This window comes from Lethenteron reissneri, chromosome 30 (assembly GCF_015708825.2).
Source record: "Lethenteron reissneri isolate LAM-NWPU_2019-01 chromosome 30, ASM1570882v1, whole genome shotgun sequence".
NCBI lineage: Eukaryota > Metazoa > Chordata > Hyperoartia > Petromyzontiformes > Petromyzontidae > Lethenteron > Lethenteron reissneri.
This window is the reverse complement of record NC_083808.1, coordinates 12,723,202-12,737,359: the sequence shown is the minus strand read 5'-3', so window position 1 is coordinate 12,737,359 and position 14,158 is coordinate 12,723,202. Positions and strand designations below refer to the sequence as shown.

Genomic DNA, 14,158 nt, shown 5'->3' with positions numbered 1-14,158 from the left:
GCGGTCGACCTCGGAGGCGGCGCCGTCGTGAGCGTTGGGCGCGTAGACCATGTCAAAGAGGATGTTAATGCCGCCACGCGGCGCCGCCTTCGGCGCCGCGTCCGTCGTCAACGCTGGGTAGCGCTGGTTGAGAATGTCCGTCATCATGTCCTTGATATTACTGTACTCGGTGCTCGAGGCCGCGGGCTTAGGGTGGCGCAGGTCGAGAAAGCGGGCAACGCGGCTTGGTTCGGACGAGAGAAGGTCGCTGTACTTGACCATGTAGTCGGAGATGGTCACGGCGGCCGAGCTCAAGACCACATGAGGACTCGGGCGGTGGGTCATGCAGTGGCTCAAGAGAGCCTCCTGCGCCGTGATGGCGTTCGAGATGGTGCAGTACTCCTCGGCGCCCATGGCATCGGAGATGGCCGCCGGCTTCTCCAAGAACTGGCAGAGCAGCGCCGCCTGCTCCCACTGCTCGTCCGACAAGCCGGCCTGGCTCCGCGACCAGCCGGGCTCAAGGCAGATGGCGTCGATCACTTGGCGCTGCCTTAGCGACGCCGTGAGCATCACGTACGTGCTACCCCAACGTGTGACCACGTCGAGGCAAGGCGGCTGCAGCGGGCACTTGAGGTAGTGCCGCGCGAGCGACGTGTAGGCCGCACTCTTCGTCTTGCTCTTGCGGATAGCGCCGAGCGTCGCGCGGAGGCTGCGCAGCAGTGTCTCGAACGCGCCGAATGAGGCCTTGACGCCGAGGTTGACGCAGTGCGCGATGCACCGCAAGCAGCACGTCGAGCGCAGGTTGCTCCCCTCGAGGAGCGTGAGGGACTTGGCGGATGCGACGACGTCAGAACCGCTGTCGGTGACGACGGCGAGCAGGCGCGGCCACACGCCAAAGTCGTCGAGCAGCTCGTGCAGGCGCTGCGCCATGCGCTTGCCCACGCCTTCGCCCGGGGCCACCCAAAAGAAGTGAATGATGCAGTTGCACATGGAGAACGACGCCGGGTCCATCCAGTGGAGGGTGACCGAGAAGAAGCCGGTCATGGCGTCGTTTGTCCAACCGTCGTAGGTCAAGGAGACGCAAGAGCCAAAAGTAGTAAAGTACTGTAGCACGAGTAGCTTGAGGACGACATACATCTCGAGCATGCGGCGCTTGACCGTGCGCTCAGACTTGGGCTCGTAACCTGGGGCAGCTCGTTGAAGAAGAGTCGTAAAGGGATCCGATGTTACGTGTTTATGGCCTAGACCACTCGTCGCGATGTACTCGGCGACAAAGCTGTCCATGGCCTTGCTCGCGTGCGCTGACATGGGCGTGGCCATCTTGGACTGCACGAGCAAACCCGTCCCCGTCGGCGGCGACGTGACGACCGTGGGCGACTCGGGGTCGACGATCCCATGGGTCTTGAGATGCTTGATACGGGTGCCCGAGGAGGTGGAGCCCGCGTACTGGAGGGTGCAGATCTTGCAGGTCCGGCTCTGCACATCGCCCGCGGCCTGGCTCGTCTCAAAGTACTCGTCGTGCCACAGCGCTCGGGACACACGGGCCTTCTTGGGCTTGGGCTGCGTCGCGGTCTGCAGCGCTGCGGCGCCGAGGGTGCGCATGAGGCTCTGCCGCGTGTCGCCGCGCGTGGCGTCCGGGCTCTCACGTTCGCTCGCCATCGGCTCCTCGTCGCTACCGGCGTGTTTGGTCTCTTCCACGTCGTGGATGAGATACCTTGTGATGCTGGAGCCGCCGGGGATGGCGCCGTCTTGAGCCGCTCGAGCCATGGAGATGCAATTGCAAAGTGAATTCGCAGGCAAAGGCAACTACAGCATGTCCTTTCGTGTCGCCTTTACAACCAACCAAACTAGTTTGAGCCGGTTCCACCCTGTCCGAGCCAAACCGAGTCGGTTTTCGTAGCCCCAAACCAAACCGAACCAGTTCAAACAGAGCCAAACCAAACCGATTTGGTTCGGTTCAAACCGCGGTTTGGTGGTTTGAGCCAAACCGTGCCGACCCCTATTCACGATCACTGTGGGCACCAACACGCGACCTGATGACCATCACCACCATGATCGCCGTCAACCACGAGACATGGGTGAAAGCGGGGTCGTGGCGGTGCCACGTGACCGGTCGTGAATTCCCACTGGGAACCACTCGAATTCTTCCTCTTCTTCCGTACGGCTGATGTAGATACAGAGCAACAAACTTCAATTTCACATTGAGGTGGTCAAGCCAGACTACCGCGTGAGGAGCCAGCGGAGTGAATCGTCGCTGTGGTGTCTCCTTCGTATTTGTGGATCGGGCATTGCGTCGTTATATGTTATACTGTCTGTTCTGGATGACCACAGTTGCACACTACTGGAGAGTTTTAAATTGTGCATTCGTGCATCAGGTATCCGCATCTGTCATGGTTTGTGCAGTGGATGCGGTTTTAGAGTGGACCATAAGCTTCGTGGAGGATCAAACACAGGGATCTTCTGCGTTGAGTCTTTCACAACGAGGTGTTTGTGAGTTTCTTTTGAACGTCGCCAAACTTCGTGGGGGTTGAACTCGCACAGTGGGTACCAACACTACACCTATGACCACCATCATCACCACCACCATCACCACGAGACAAGGATGAAGGCGGCCTCCCCAAGTCGCCGCCACCTCTCACGAACCTGCGATCCCATTGCTCCATCTCCTCAGTGGACGTCTTCTAATTCATTGGCTGCCACTCCGTTTATTATTCTTGACCATCGTCCACCGCCCCTTCCAGCGACATGTCTTGCCCTAGCCCACCTCCGCTGAGTGCGGCGTAGTGATGGATACAACCATAAGGGACCCCCCCCCCCCCCCGTTGGTACCCGGTGATTTTTAGAAGCCACTGCTCCTTCACCTACCCAACCGATGCCACGTAGAGACCCACAGACTCACACGGAGACCCACAGACTCACACAAAGAGCCACAGACCCACAGAGAGCCACAGACTCGCACAGAGATCCACAAACTCAAACAGAGACCCACACAGGCTAACACAGAGACGCCATGGCTGGTGGATCCAAAGCTGCTGGGGGGGGCATGGTTTTGGAGTGTTGGTCATGGCAGGGGGGGATTAATCATTCTTCACCACCCTGGCCAGGTCGAGTTAGTGAAGGGAACACATTTTGAAAATAATAACTACAATTAACAGACATGTTACTCCACTGGTGGATGAAGGCGCCGCCAAACCGTGTGAGCCGTGACAGCCATACTTCACCACGCGGGTCGGTGCGGGTTGGAGTTGAAGGGGTGGCAGGATTGGCAAGACTGGCTCAGATATCACTTCCCATTGACGTCAGCCGTGGACAGGAATCACATTTTTGGTCGCCGGGTTTATTGTGGGGGGTTTATTTGACCATACATTATCACCCCTGGTCAATGCGGGTCGGCAAACGTGCCACTGATGTTGGCCGTGGCCAGGAATCGAACTCAGGATGCCGGGTTCGTACCCTAGTGTGCTAACCACTGTGCCACCGCTCCCCCACCTTAATTCTAAGTACGTTTCCATTTTTAAACATATTGGGCGAGTAATGATCCTGTAGTTTAAACAGATTATAATAATTCTTACAGCTGCGTGCATCGATGCACATGCGTCGCTACAACTTTTTTCTGGTCAAAGGGTTGGAACGAATGAGACAGACGTAGGTTATACAAACGAAAACAGACCAATGAGCCAGTACAACGTGCAGCGTAAACGCGACAGACAGCACACACAAGGGAGGCGCCACTGGCGAGGAGGCATGGGCGAGAGTAAAGTGCACGCAGTTCCAGCGAGACAAGAGGGCACACGCACGTGACAGCACAAAAGAGAATGGAATCTGGAATCAAATCAGGACGCCAAGTTGTGGTAATTCATCAACACTTGGGAAGGATTAATTTTTCTATTCCCATGCATTATGCTGTCACACCTCATCATGATTTGCTCCGGTTACATGCACCAATTAAATCGTTCGCTTATACAGGGGATGCCTCACCGAGTCTCAAGACTAGTGTTCGTGAGAGTTCTGCAGAGGCATTGTTTGGCCAATTACCACTTGTTGTTGTTATTTGTATTAATTATTTAGCCAGGAGATGAAAATGAACCCATTGAGAGGCATCAAACGGCAACTAATCTTCTGCGTGGGCGGGTTTTGTTACGGCGTGTTTTTGCGTGTGGGAGGAAACTGGAGTAGCCTGGGAAGGAAACATCATGCTCATTCTTGAGAACTGCGTTTTGTGTTTAGTTTGTTGGACTTCCCCCGCACCTCCGATTAGCACGGTTGGATAGGTACGGTGCGAAAGAAGTTCAACGTACATACAAACATAGGCATTTGGGTAAGACGAGTCAGTAGTCCACTCATTAAGGCAGTGTTCTTCACTAATTTTCAAAGGCGGGCCACTTTCGCCAATAAGACATCAGTGTGAGGGCCGCCACACATTTGAAACCATTGGGGAGTTTGACAGCACGACGACAATGGGGGAGTGTTTTCACACGTTGTGTATTGTCAGGGGCTGCACTAAAGTCCACCAGGGGCCGCCAGTGACCCGCAGGCGCCACAGTGGCAAGATGCTAAGTCCCTCGCCTGGTAAACAGGAGGTCTGGTAAACAGGAGGTCGTGGGTTCGATCCCAACCCTGACATCTGTATATTTGGAGTTTGCATGTTCTCCCCGTGGTCGAGTGGATTTTTATCCGGGTCCTCCAGTTTTCCCCTCACATTTAGAAACATGCACTTAGAGTACTTGGCTCCCATAACTTTCCACGTGATGAGCCACTTCGTTGAGCTACCGTTGGTGGCCAGGTCGCTTGTGACAAAGAGCTGCATAGCTCAGTGGGCCTTACCCGGTGAAATAAAAGTAGTTTGGAATTTAGTTTCAATGAACACTGCATTGATGTCACCAAACCATGAGCTTGCACTGCCCTCTCCTGGCCGGCTGAAGGACTCCCGCACCACTCAAACTCCTTGGGATCCATCGAGACGCGACGCTTGCGGTGTGGCAGTGAGAACGCAGCTTTGTCCCGCCACCCATTAGCCAGCCACTCCGTAGAGTCGTCAGAAGCTATCCATTCTGGAGGGAGCATGATTACGGCTGTCCGGGGGTTTGTGCATGGCGCCCCAATCTGGTGAATAATGAGGGCGCAGAATGTCCAACGAGATGAAAGTGTCGTTGTATCCAGCTGTGAGGACCTATGCAGCATATCGTCATGCTGGAAGTCGTGTTGCTGTGCACATTTGTTCGCTGCCCTGAAGCAGTCGTGGCAATTCTACGTTTTATTAAAATGGGGGCAGGCCGATCCATAGGATGACCTCTATTAACTGGGGGAGCTGCAATAAATTTATCAAACCTGTATGAACCACAAAGTGGTTACCAAATGACTGAAGCAAGGCCATAATCATAATATATATTGGAGGGGACACATCCCTCCCAATATAAAAAAAAATGCTCAAAATGTCCACCTCAATATATTGCTATAAAAAAGTAATAATAATTGTTATGCTATGTAAATAAAAACAACATTTTTCTAAACCTTGGCCACAATATCTGGACTTGTCTTCATATAAAGCAATGCATAGATTTCTGTTTATATGATTGTGGTTATGGTTGTACTTTATTAATTCCTAATCTCCAAACATAGATACAATGAAACAAGAAATGGTAAAAAAAGTAAAAACAGAGCAATGTAATACAATACACTATTAGATATTGTAAAAAAAAAAAATCCATCCCATGTGTTAGTTAATTTTTTTATATTTTAGGTAGGAAATGGCAGGAAATGAGTTTTGAAATATAGATATTTTCTGGGATGGGACCCCCAAACCCCCTGGAAGATTTGGTCCCCCCCAATGTTGACTCCATGGCTACGGCCTTGGACTGAAGACACCCATTACCGTACTTAAAAAGGGGATTAGAATCAGTTCTGCAGGATGCACCCCATTGGCTTTCAAAGGTAAAACCATGTATAATGTCAATAAATACACAGATTTGATTAAACAAAGCGGTTGGACTTACATGCCCATGCTAAATTTGTGTTTTCGATTATTTACCTTCTAAATTAATCTAACCATGTCTCGCACCCCCATAAAGGGCATCTCACACTCCCAGGCGGTGCAGCGTGCACCGCAGGTTAAGAACCACTGCTCTGGCGGGATGCGTTTTCATGAGCGTCCCAGTGAATGGGTTTACTGCCAACATTATGCTCAAGAGCAATGCTTGACAGTCGGGGTGTCAACTTCAAAACAACTATTACGACTCTGGGGAGGCAGTGATGGTGGAGGTGTTGTGGTTGACCCCAATGGCCATGATGAGCTCATCTCACCTTCACTCTTGGGCCATCGCGCCCTCCACTGTGGCCATCCTGAGAATGGCACATTCAGTGCACATTTCCAAAACGTTTCACATTTGCAACCTTTGGATGTGTAATGCCCTCGTTGTACATAAAACACACTTCAGTTGCTCACAAGCACAGGCCAGAACGCCTGTTCTGCAAAACCTGGCCAGCGAGTGCAATTGGGCAGCTCACTTATTTTTCAGGTAAAAAGTGCAATAATTATCCGAAAAAATATTTTTGTATTTCTTTAGAACTGCTTTCTTTGTTTAGCTTGTTGTCTGTCCCACGCACCTCTGATTAGCACGGTTGGCTACGTACAGTGCGAAATAAGTTCAGCATCCATTTTCTTACGTAGATCTATATCGCGCCTTATTTCGGAAGTTCAAAACGCAAAAAGTTATTTCTGGACCGCAAAAAAAGACACGATAGTGACCATCGGTTCTCGTCCTCCCCTCGTACCCAGCACGTCCGGCGTCACCGTCGCACGCTTACTTCTCGACGGGCGAAGGGAGCGTGATCTCGAGCGCCGAGCCCAGCGTCTTGTGCACCGCTCCCATGGCAAAGGTCGCGGGGCCATTGCTGGACGTCACCTTGAGGATCTTCAGGTCACGCGTGTCCAGCACCTGCAGTGGCGAGGGGCCACACGCAAAAGTGAAACCGTGACGTGAGTCACTGGGAGACAGACCTGTCAACCCCTTATCAGTGCCTATCTTGTTACAGACCAATTCAGACTTCATTGGTCACCCCGTGCCCTTATAAATCTCAGCGTTCATCCTACAAAGTCCCATCACAAAGGGAGAAACACAAACAAATAGACACCTTTTTTTCCCGTATTGAAACGGCTGTACGATCTGAACACTCATTTTCCCTGCACAAGAATACGCGGTAAACCGTATGGGTTGACAGGGATGGGGAGGGCAGCGACGTAATGTTATGGTTCGATCAGAGGATGGGTTGTTTTGTTCTGTGTGGCCCCCAAACGTTCCTAAATGTTTCACAAATAAACAAATGTATCGTGACCATCTTGAGGCCTGAATTTCAAACTCATCTTCCTGTTCAAATGAGCAAGCAGCGGTGACGATCGTCTCCAGTGGTGGAAATTGCACATTCCCACGGCAGATGCCCGTCCATAGAAATGTCACGTTGGAATGCCACGTAAAGGCACTTATTTCAATAGCCCAGGAAAGGCTTTGAGGCCAAGCAAACACCTTATCAGAATTTGAACTCATAAATGTTCCGATCGAAAAGTTCAGCGTACTGCGACTGTGCCACAGTCCAAAAGAATTGACTGAAATGGAAATGCCCCCACAGTAGCTCCAATCTGACAATGTTGTGAATCGACCTTCATCCTCCAAAAGCTACTTTTACAGCTGGGCGACAGGGACCTGCCCTGACAACCAGAGAGCACATTTGTGTGCACAGTGCATGATGAGATAGCATCTCTGGCTGTCGCCTGATGATGCAGGTAATATCACCGGCAAATCGTCGTACTCAAATGGTAAATGTTATGGGTTTACTCTCCAACGCACCAGTGTGCTGAACTAGTAATGAATTGGCCTGTTCTGTTTATGCGACAAACATTAATAATTGGCTGTATCGGGTGGTGGCGGGTTCAACAACACATTTATATTACGCAATCTAACCCGAAAAACATCTATTATTGATGATATTGGTTGCGAAAGCCTACACATTACGCTGAAAGTGCTTCACAATCGCGATAGCGTTCACAAACGCGTGCACAATGAGGGGCCTTGGACCCCGAGGTCGGGCGGCCGAATGCCAAAAAGCATCACACCCTGGCTTACTCCGCAGCGCCAACACGAGACACTTTGCAACACTCTACAACGTATAGTACAGAAGAAGAAAAAATAAGTGAAAGCTTGTAGATCACCATAACATTGGTGCACTGAACAAGCATTATTTCAGTACGGCGTAACTGCATGGTTCGTGAAAGCATAATGATGATGACAACTTCAAGGGAGTATTTACGTACTTTAATTGGGTAACAGAAGAGGTGGCGCACAGTGCTTAGTATAGCAGTCATTATATTAAGCACAGGCAAATTGCGTGACACAAGCTACATTTTACCGCACACTCTACTTTCACGCAAAGTTCCAACCTCGTCCTGAAAATCTAAACCCTATCAACCGTTGTAAATTCCAGCAACGTGTTACTGCGGTGAACCAATTACAAATGTGAACACGAATAAATGCTGACCATTCCCAATTTTTGCACAAGGATCAATAGATGTCGTGTAGTACATTATAAAACCCTTTACGCATGGCGCCACCACCACATGAAGGGGAGTACAGGCAAGGACATGACGAATGGAACAATACAAATGAATGAGAAAGGGTCAGGGAGGCCGGGTCGGGAGGCCGGGACGGAAGTCTTCACGATGGACAAAGAGAGCACGGCGCACGATGAGCAGCAGGAGGAAAGAAGGAGGAGCGTCGGGCAGGAAGGGGAGGAGGGGGAAAAGGAATGGCCGGGCCAAGATGTTGGGGATGAGAGGAGAAGGAAGGAGCTAGCAGGAGTGAGCTGCACGGATCAGAGTCTGCTTTCACAGAGGGCAGCAAGGAAAGAGGTTCAGAGTGGGTGTGGCCACACAGATGTCACGTGACTTGCGGGAGGCTCAAGCTGGTTTGGGTATAGAGATGTGGGTTGCTGTATTAGGAAAATCGTTATCGCACGACAGAATTGTTTCCGGAGAGCTCCTGCATGCTGCATACAACACAGCAATGTCACGATTCACATCCCAGGCAATTCAGTTATTTTTGTACGATCGAAAGCCATGATCGATTCAAGAACGGTTTCTTTATTTTCTCAGTTTAACCATCTCACTGATATTGCTTCCTCAAGCTGTACCCCTTGCATCGTTTTGTGTACTCCACGAGCCTAAATGTAAAATGAAATTATTTGCATGTGATTAAATCATGCATTCTTTAATCAATTGTGTACATGGAAAACATAATCCATTTATTTCCGGCGTAACAATCTATTTTAATGAATGACAGGATTGATTATTACATGCTGAAATAATAAGTGCTTTGCCACACATCAATCTTGAAAAATGTTTATTCACATTAGACTCCGGAACTGGGCTCGGCCAAGTTAAGTAAAAAAGTATTAATCATTTATTAGCTTGGTCTATTGTGTGTCGTTGTTTGCTAATTATGATGAGACCATCACATGTGTTAAAGGTGAGAACCTGAATCTTGATTTGAAGCTTTCGTGACTGCAGGAATCCATACTCTTGGTTCTTTCGGTAAAGTCACGTAGGTATATAATAAAATAAATCACGACGTTTCGGGCGCAACACAAGCTTTCCCACCTGATGACGGACGATTGTGTTGCGCCCAAAACGTCGTGATTTATTTTATTTTATACCTACGTGACTTTACCGAAAGAACCAAGAGTATAGTGAGAGCCTGCTTTAAATGTGACCATGCTGTTTCCAACACAGCATCTCCGTCATTCATGTTGGCTCAGTGATCCCAAACACAGGAATTAGCCCCCTGAAGTACCTGTGTCCCATATCACTGTTCTACATTCATCTAGACGAGGCCTCTTACACGCATGAACTCCACCAACACGTTACCAATATTCTCCTACCAAGCCCATCACTGACACTTATACATCATTAACTCAACGCTCAAACTGAGGACTTATGTATCATGACACTGAAACACTTCACTGTATCCGTAAATATAAAGTACTCTAATACTGGACAAACTATGTACACATGATCAGTTATTTCTTTACAAGCACAAGGGCATGGCAATGTTTTTTTTTAAGTTGAAGGGCAATGGCCATTGGGACCCGTGTTGAGTAGCTTAGAGGGCCAATGAAGGCCATTCATTGAGGGAACACAGCAAATTACCCTTTCCCTCCATCCAAAAGAGTTGAGAGAGAGCCAAAGCGATGTTCCCAAATGAATTACGCACATCTCCAGCGAGTCACTTGATGGTCATCCCCACTGGAATTCCTTTGCCCAAATTTAGTCAAATTCATCCAAATGTGAGCCAAATTTCGAGTCCGTCCTATTCGTCTTGCCAAAAAACCAGCTTTGCATCTTCAGTCCCATGGAAAAAACACATTTTTGCTGACCAGCCGTGATTAACACTGGCTGCTGATGATTAGAGGTATTTCATAGACTTTGGCTTGGATGGCAGGTTTATCGGAGTCGTTTATCTTAGCAAAGCAGTCACAAGAGATTGCAGAGGATGTAAGTTTGAGGTTTATCGTTGAGGCGGGTTCTCGCTTTGCTGACACTTTATTATTTCTGCGTTGTGGACTTTCTCCGGACGTGTAAACCAGCAGCACTCTGCAAAAGTGCAACTTTTCCACGCCGCCTCAAGGTCCATTACGTTTCAACGCAAAAGTCAATTGACTAAGGACAGTAATTACCTGTAATGTACTGTATCGGTTGTAAGGCCTGCTCAGAGACATAAGCCAAAATGGAAAGTTAACATTTTACTCAATTTACTATAACGTTGTGGAGATGTGACCAACAGCCACCGCTGGCAGACATTTGCTTATTTATTTATCGTGACTTGCTTGCATTTTTCCCTATTTTGCATACCTATAGCGTGTTTTTGTATCGTTTGTTGTTGTTGTAACATCCTGACCCGCCTATACTGGACATCTGTGAAAAAGAGCTTCATAGCTCATCGGATTCCTCCTGCAGTCCAAACAAAGATTCTGATTTATCATTATGTCTGCAGGTTCAAATATTGGTTGGGGGCCTCAACCTTGCCCGTCACTTTTTTAGGGGGATCAATAGAGTGCACATCAATTTGGGGGATGTGAACATTCGGTCTGCTTGGCATGTGTAAAAACTACTGGACGTCTTAGCTTATGGGATTGCTCCAGTCCAAATAAAGATTCTGATTTTGATTCTGAGGTCTCTTTCTGGGGAGACTGGTCCACATTAAAAAAAATTTAATTTTGACCACTGGCCACAGGGCCAGCAGTGGAGTTGAGCATCTCGTACAGATGATGTGTGCATTGTTTTTGACTTGCACATCCCACTTATCAGGGGTAGAACACAAAGCAGGGCCCATTCCATGAGCTCCCCATGCTAAAAAGTCTTATATAGCCCATGGGCCAAAACCAGATATTTCACTTGTCGGTTACACCCGAGGTGGCAAATCTTTAGCGGTTACGATTTATCTGCGTGACCAATAACAGTGAATTGTGTGATAGCCACTTGTCAAATAATTCACTCTGATTAGAAATACATATATATAGTTGATCTTAGATAATTATCTGATGAGCGATTATCTAGCTTCCAACATTATCCGGCAGTACCGGAAAAAACGCTCCAAAGGCTGTAACCAGTCCGGCGATCGGCACCGGCGATCGGCACCGTGTGCGTGAGAAAAACAAAGTAGCGAGGCTTGATTCCAATGTCAAATATTATATAAGGCACATTATACACAAAATACAATAACTTAAACAATGAAAATACTACTCCTTGGGTTTTTTTTCTTTCGGTAAAGTCACGTAGGTAAAAAATCAAATCAAATATATGAAAACAACTAAATTAAACCACGACGTTTCGGGCGCAACACAAGCGTCCTTCTTCAAGTGGGCATATCAATTGGGGGATGTTAACATACTGCACAGTATGTACATCACAATAAATAGTAACTTTTTAAAGTAGGATATGTATTTCTGTCTATTTGCATGTTTATATCAATTTCATAGCCTAAACAAATTTAAAAACATAAAACACCTACGAACATAATGTCATACAATAATGTGCAAAAATAAGCAATTTTAAAGGATGATGATAATTAGTGTTTATCTGGAGTTTTGTGAAATCCGGTGTCCGCTCCCCGCCGAATAATCGATGATCTACTGTATACAGAATGGGTTCTACTAAAGTCTTGGCGGTGACAGTTTCCGCACTGGTCCATATCACACCGTTGTTGCTTCACTCGGTGTCCATGACCGACAACCGCAACATTGCACCCCTTAACATCCTGCATGAAGTGGCTCTTTACACGCGCTTAGAGCGCACAGCCGCCTGCATACACCAAGCGACTCCGTGAGCTCTCGGGCGTGTTTTGTTTGCACTGCGCGATGTCCGGCACGATGACGACGCTTCTCTTCCTCCTTCAGCACGCGCTGGGAGCTTCTCTGGGAACCGAAGGGTGTTTTGGTTTCTTCGGCACGTTGTCCAGCTACTGAACTGAACATCCTGTTCCGGAAGAAGCTCCCTGGACGTGGAGCGAAACGTTGGACATCGTGTCGAACACGCCGTACGACGCGGAAACACGCTGCGGAGTCACGCAGTCGAGTCCTGCGCCGGCCCAGAAACCGGCGGGTGACCTGCAGAGCAGGGCGGTTCCGGTCGGAATAAACTCGTTGTTAGGGCTTGCGGGTCAAGTGCAGGTCGGGTCACGTTCTTTGCGGGTCAGCCGCGCAGGACATCCTCGTTTTGAATCTGCAACCCGGTTCAATAAAGCCCCCATACCCGCAACCCGCTTTCATTCGACCCACAACCCTACCCGATCTACTTAACTTGAATGATTTACGTCTATGTTTGCATGATATGTTATTCTTTTCATGGAAATTAAAGTAAAAATCTACATCTCAAGTAGTATGCAACATAGGGCCACCACCCAGTTTCTAGGTGGTCGTATAAGCAAAATTCATAAAATAAAAATCGTGTCTCTACACTCCTCCTCCACAAATTAGTGTTCACCAAACTTTATTCCTACCGATCATCAGAAGCACACCTCTGTCGAGTTCAAATAACGAATTTCCGAATTTAAAGTGACAGTGGCCGGGGGGAGCGGTGAACGGTGGTGTTTGGGAACCCATAGTGTGCGTTTGCCGCCATTTAGCAGAGTCCCGCATTGGGTAACGTAACGTGATCTGTAAAGCCGTTCGGGAAGTACCTGGTGTTTAGAGCTTGCCCACTGGGTGAGGGTGGGACACTGATAGGGACGCATCCCCAGTGATGAGCACGAGCCGACATGCACCCGCAAGGCAAGCCGTGAACAGCCGAGTTTCGACCCACTTTGCGCTCTGACCCTCTCTGCATGTTCAGTATGTTGAACTTCTTTCGCACCGTACGTAGCCAAACCGTGCTAAATGGAGGTGCGGGTCACCCACAAACGGGTACCAGCCCTGAGGCAGGAATCCTAACCCCAAACAGTAAATGATAGTCATTCCTGTGATGGGGTCCGTCTCTCTATATAATGATGATTAATAATTTGCGAAGCGTGGTACTCATTCCATCGATCCAACTCGGATGGTAAGCTCGGTAAACCCTCAAATGGAACTCGCAACCCACTGATTTTAAGTCCAGTGCTCAAACCAACGCATCACCTGACTAAGTTATTCATTCACAATTGTGAGCGTAATTGGTGTTCCTGTCTTACAATTATATCTGACCAATTCCTTTATATATGCAATACGTTACACATGTGAGAAAGCGAAATGACCTGGAGCAAAGCCATGCGTAAAAAGGGAATAAACACTTAGAAAATCGACACAATCCAGACACAAACTGGCTTGCTTTACTTACAGATTCAGAATCGTTATTTAAACTGGAGGAATCCGGTGCGCTATTAAGCCCTTTTCTCCCGACCACCTCACAGCCCAGCAGGGTAGGGAGGATCAAGGCACACGGTGGGATCTGCACGACCTTTGAACACGGCGTCTCCCAAGTGCTGGATTGCAGGTGTGGTGCCACCATCGAGCCAGCACCGTGGACCCGGCGTCTGCTCGACAATGTTGGTGTCCCTCTCGGTTTACAGCAGAGGTCGCAAACGGGTTTTGATTCCTTACCCGTACCCGGCCGCACCAGGGTCGCAAACGGGTACCCGTTCCCTACCCGTACCGGTACCCT

General features: G+C 48.8%; 1 protein-coding gene across 2 annotated transcripts in view; it reads right to left on the bottom strand.

Annotated features, from left to right (window-relative positions):
- LTA4H (leukotriene A4 hydrolase) overlaps nucleotides 1-14,158 on the bottom strand; it is a 129,664-nt gene that overhangs the window by 112,808 nt on the left and 2,698 nt on the right. For both annotated transcript variants that reach the window (XM_061563076.1, XM_061563077.1), the window contains exon 3: nucleotides 6,784-6,914. In XM_061563076.1, the coding sequence (XP_061419060.1) occupies nucleotides 6,784-6,914 (131 nt within the window). The remainder of the gene's footprint in view (nucleotides 1-6,783; nucleotides 6,915-14,158) is intronic.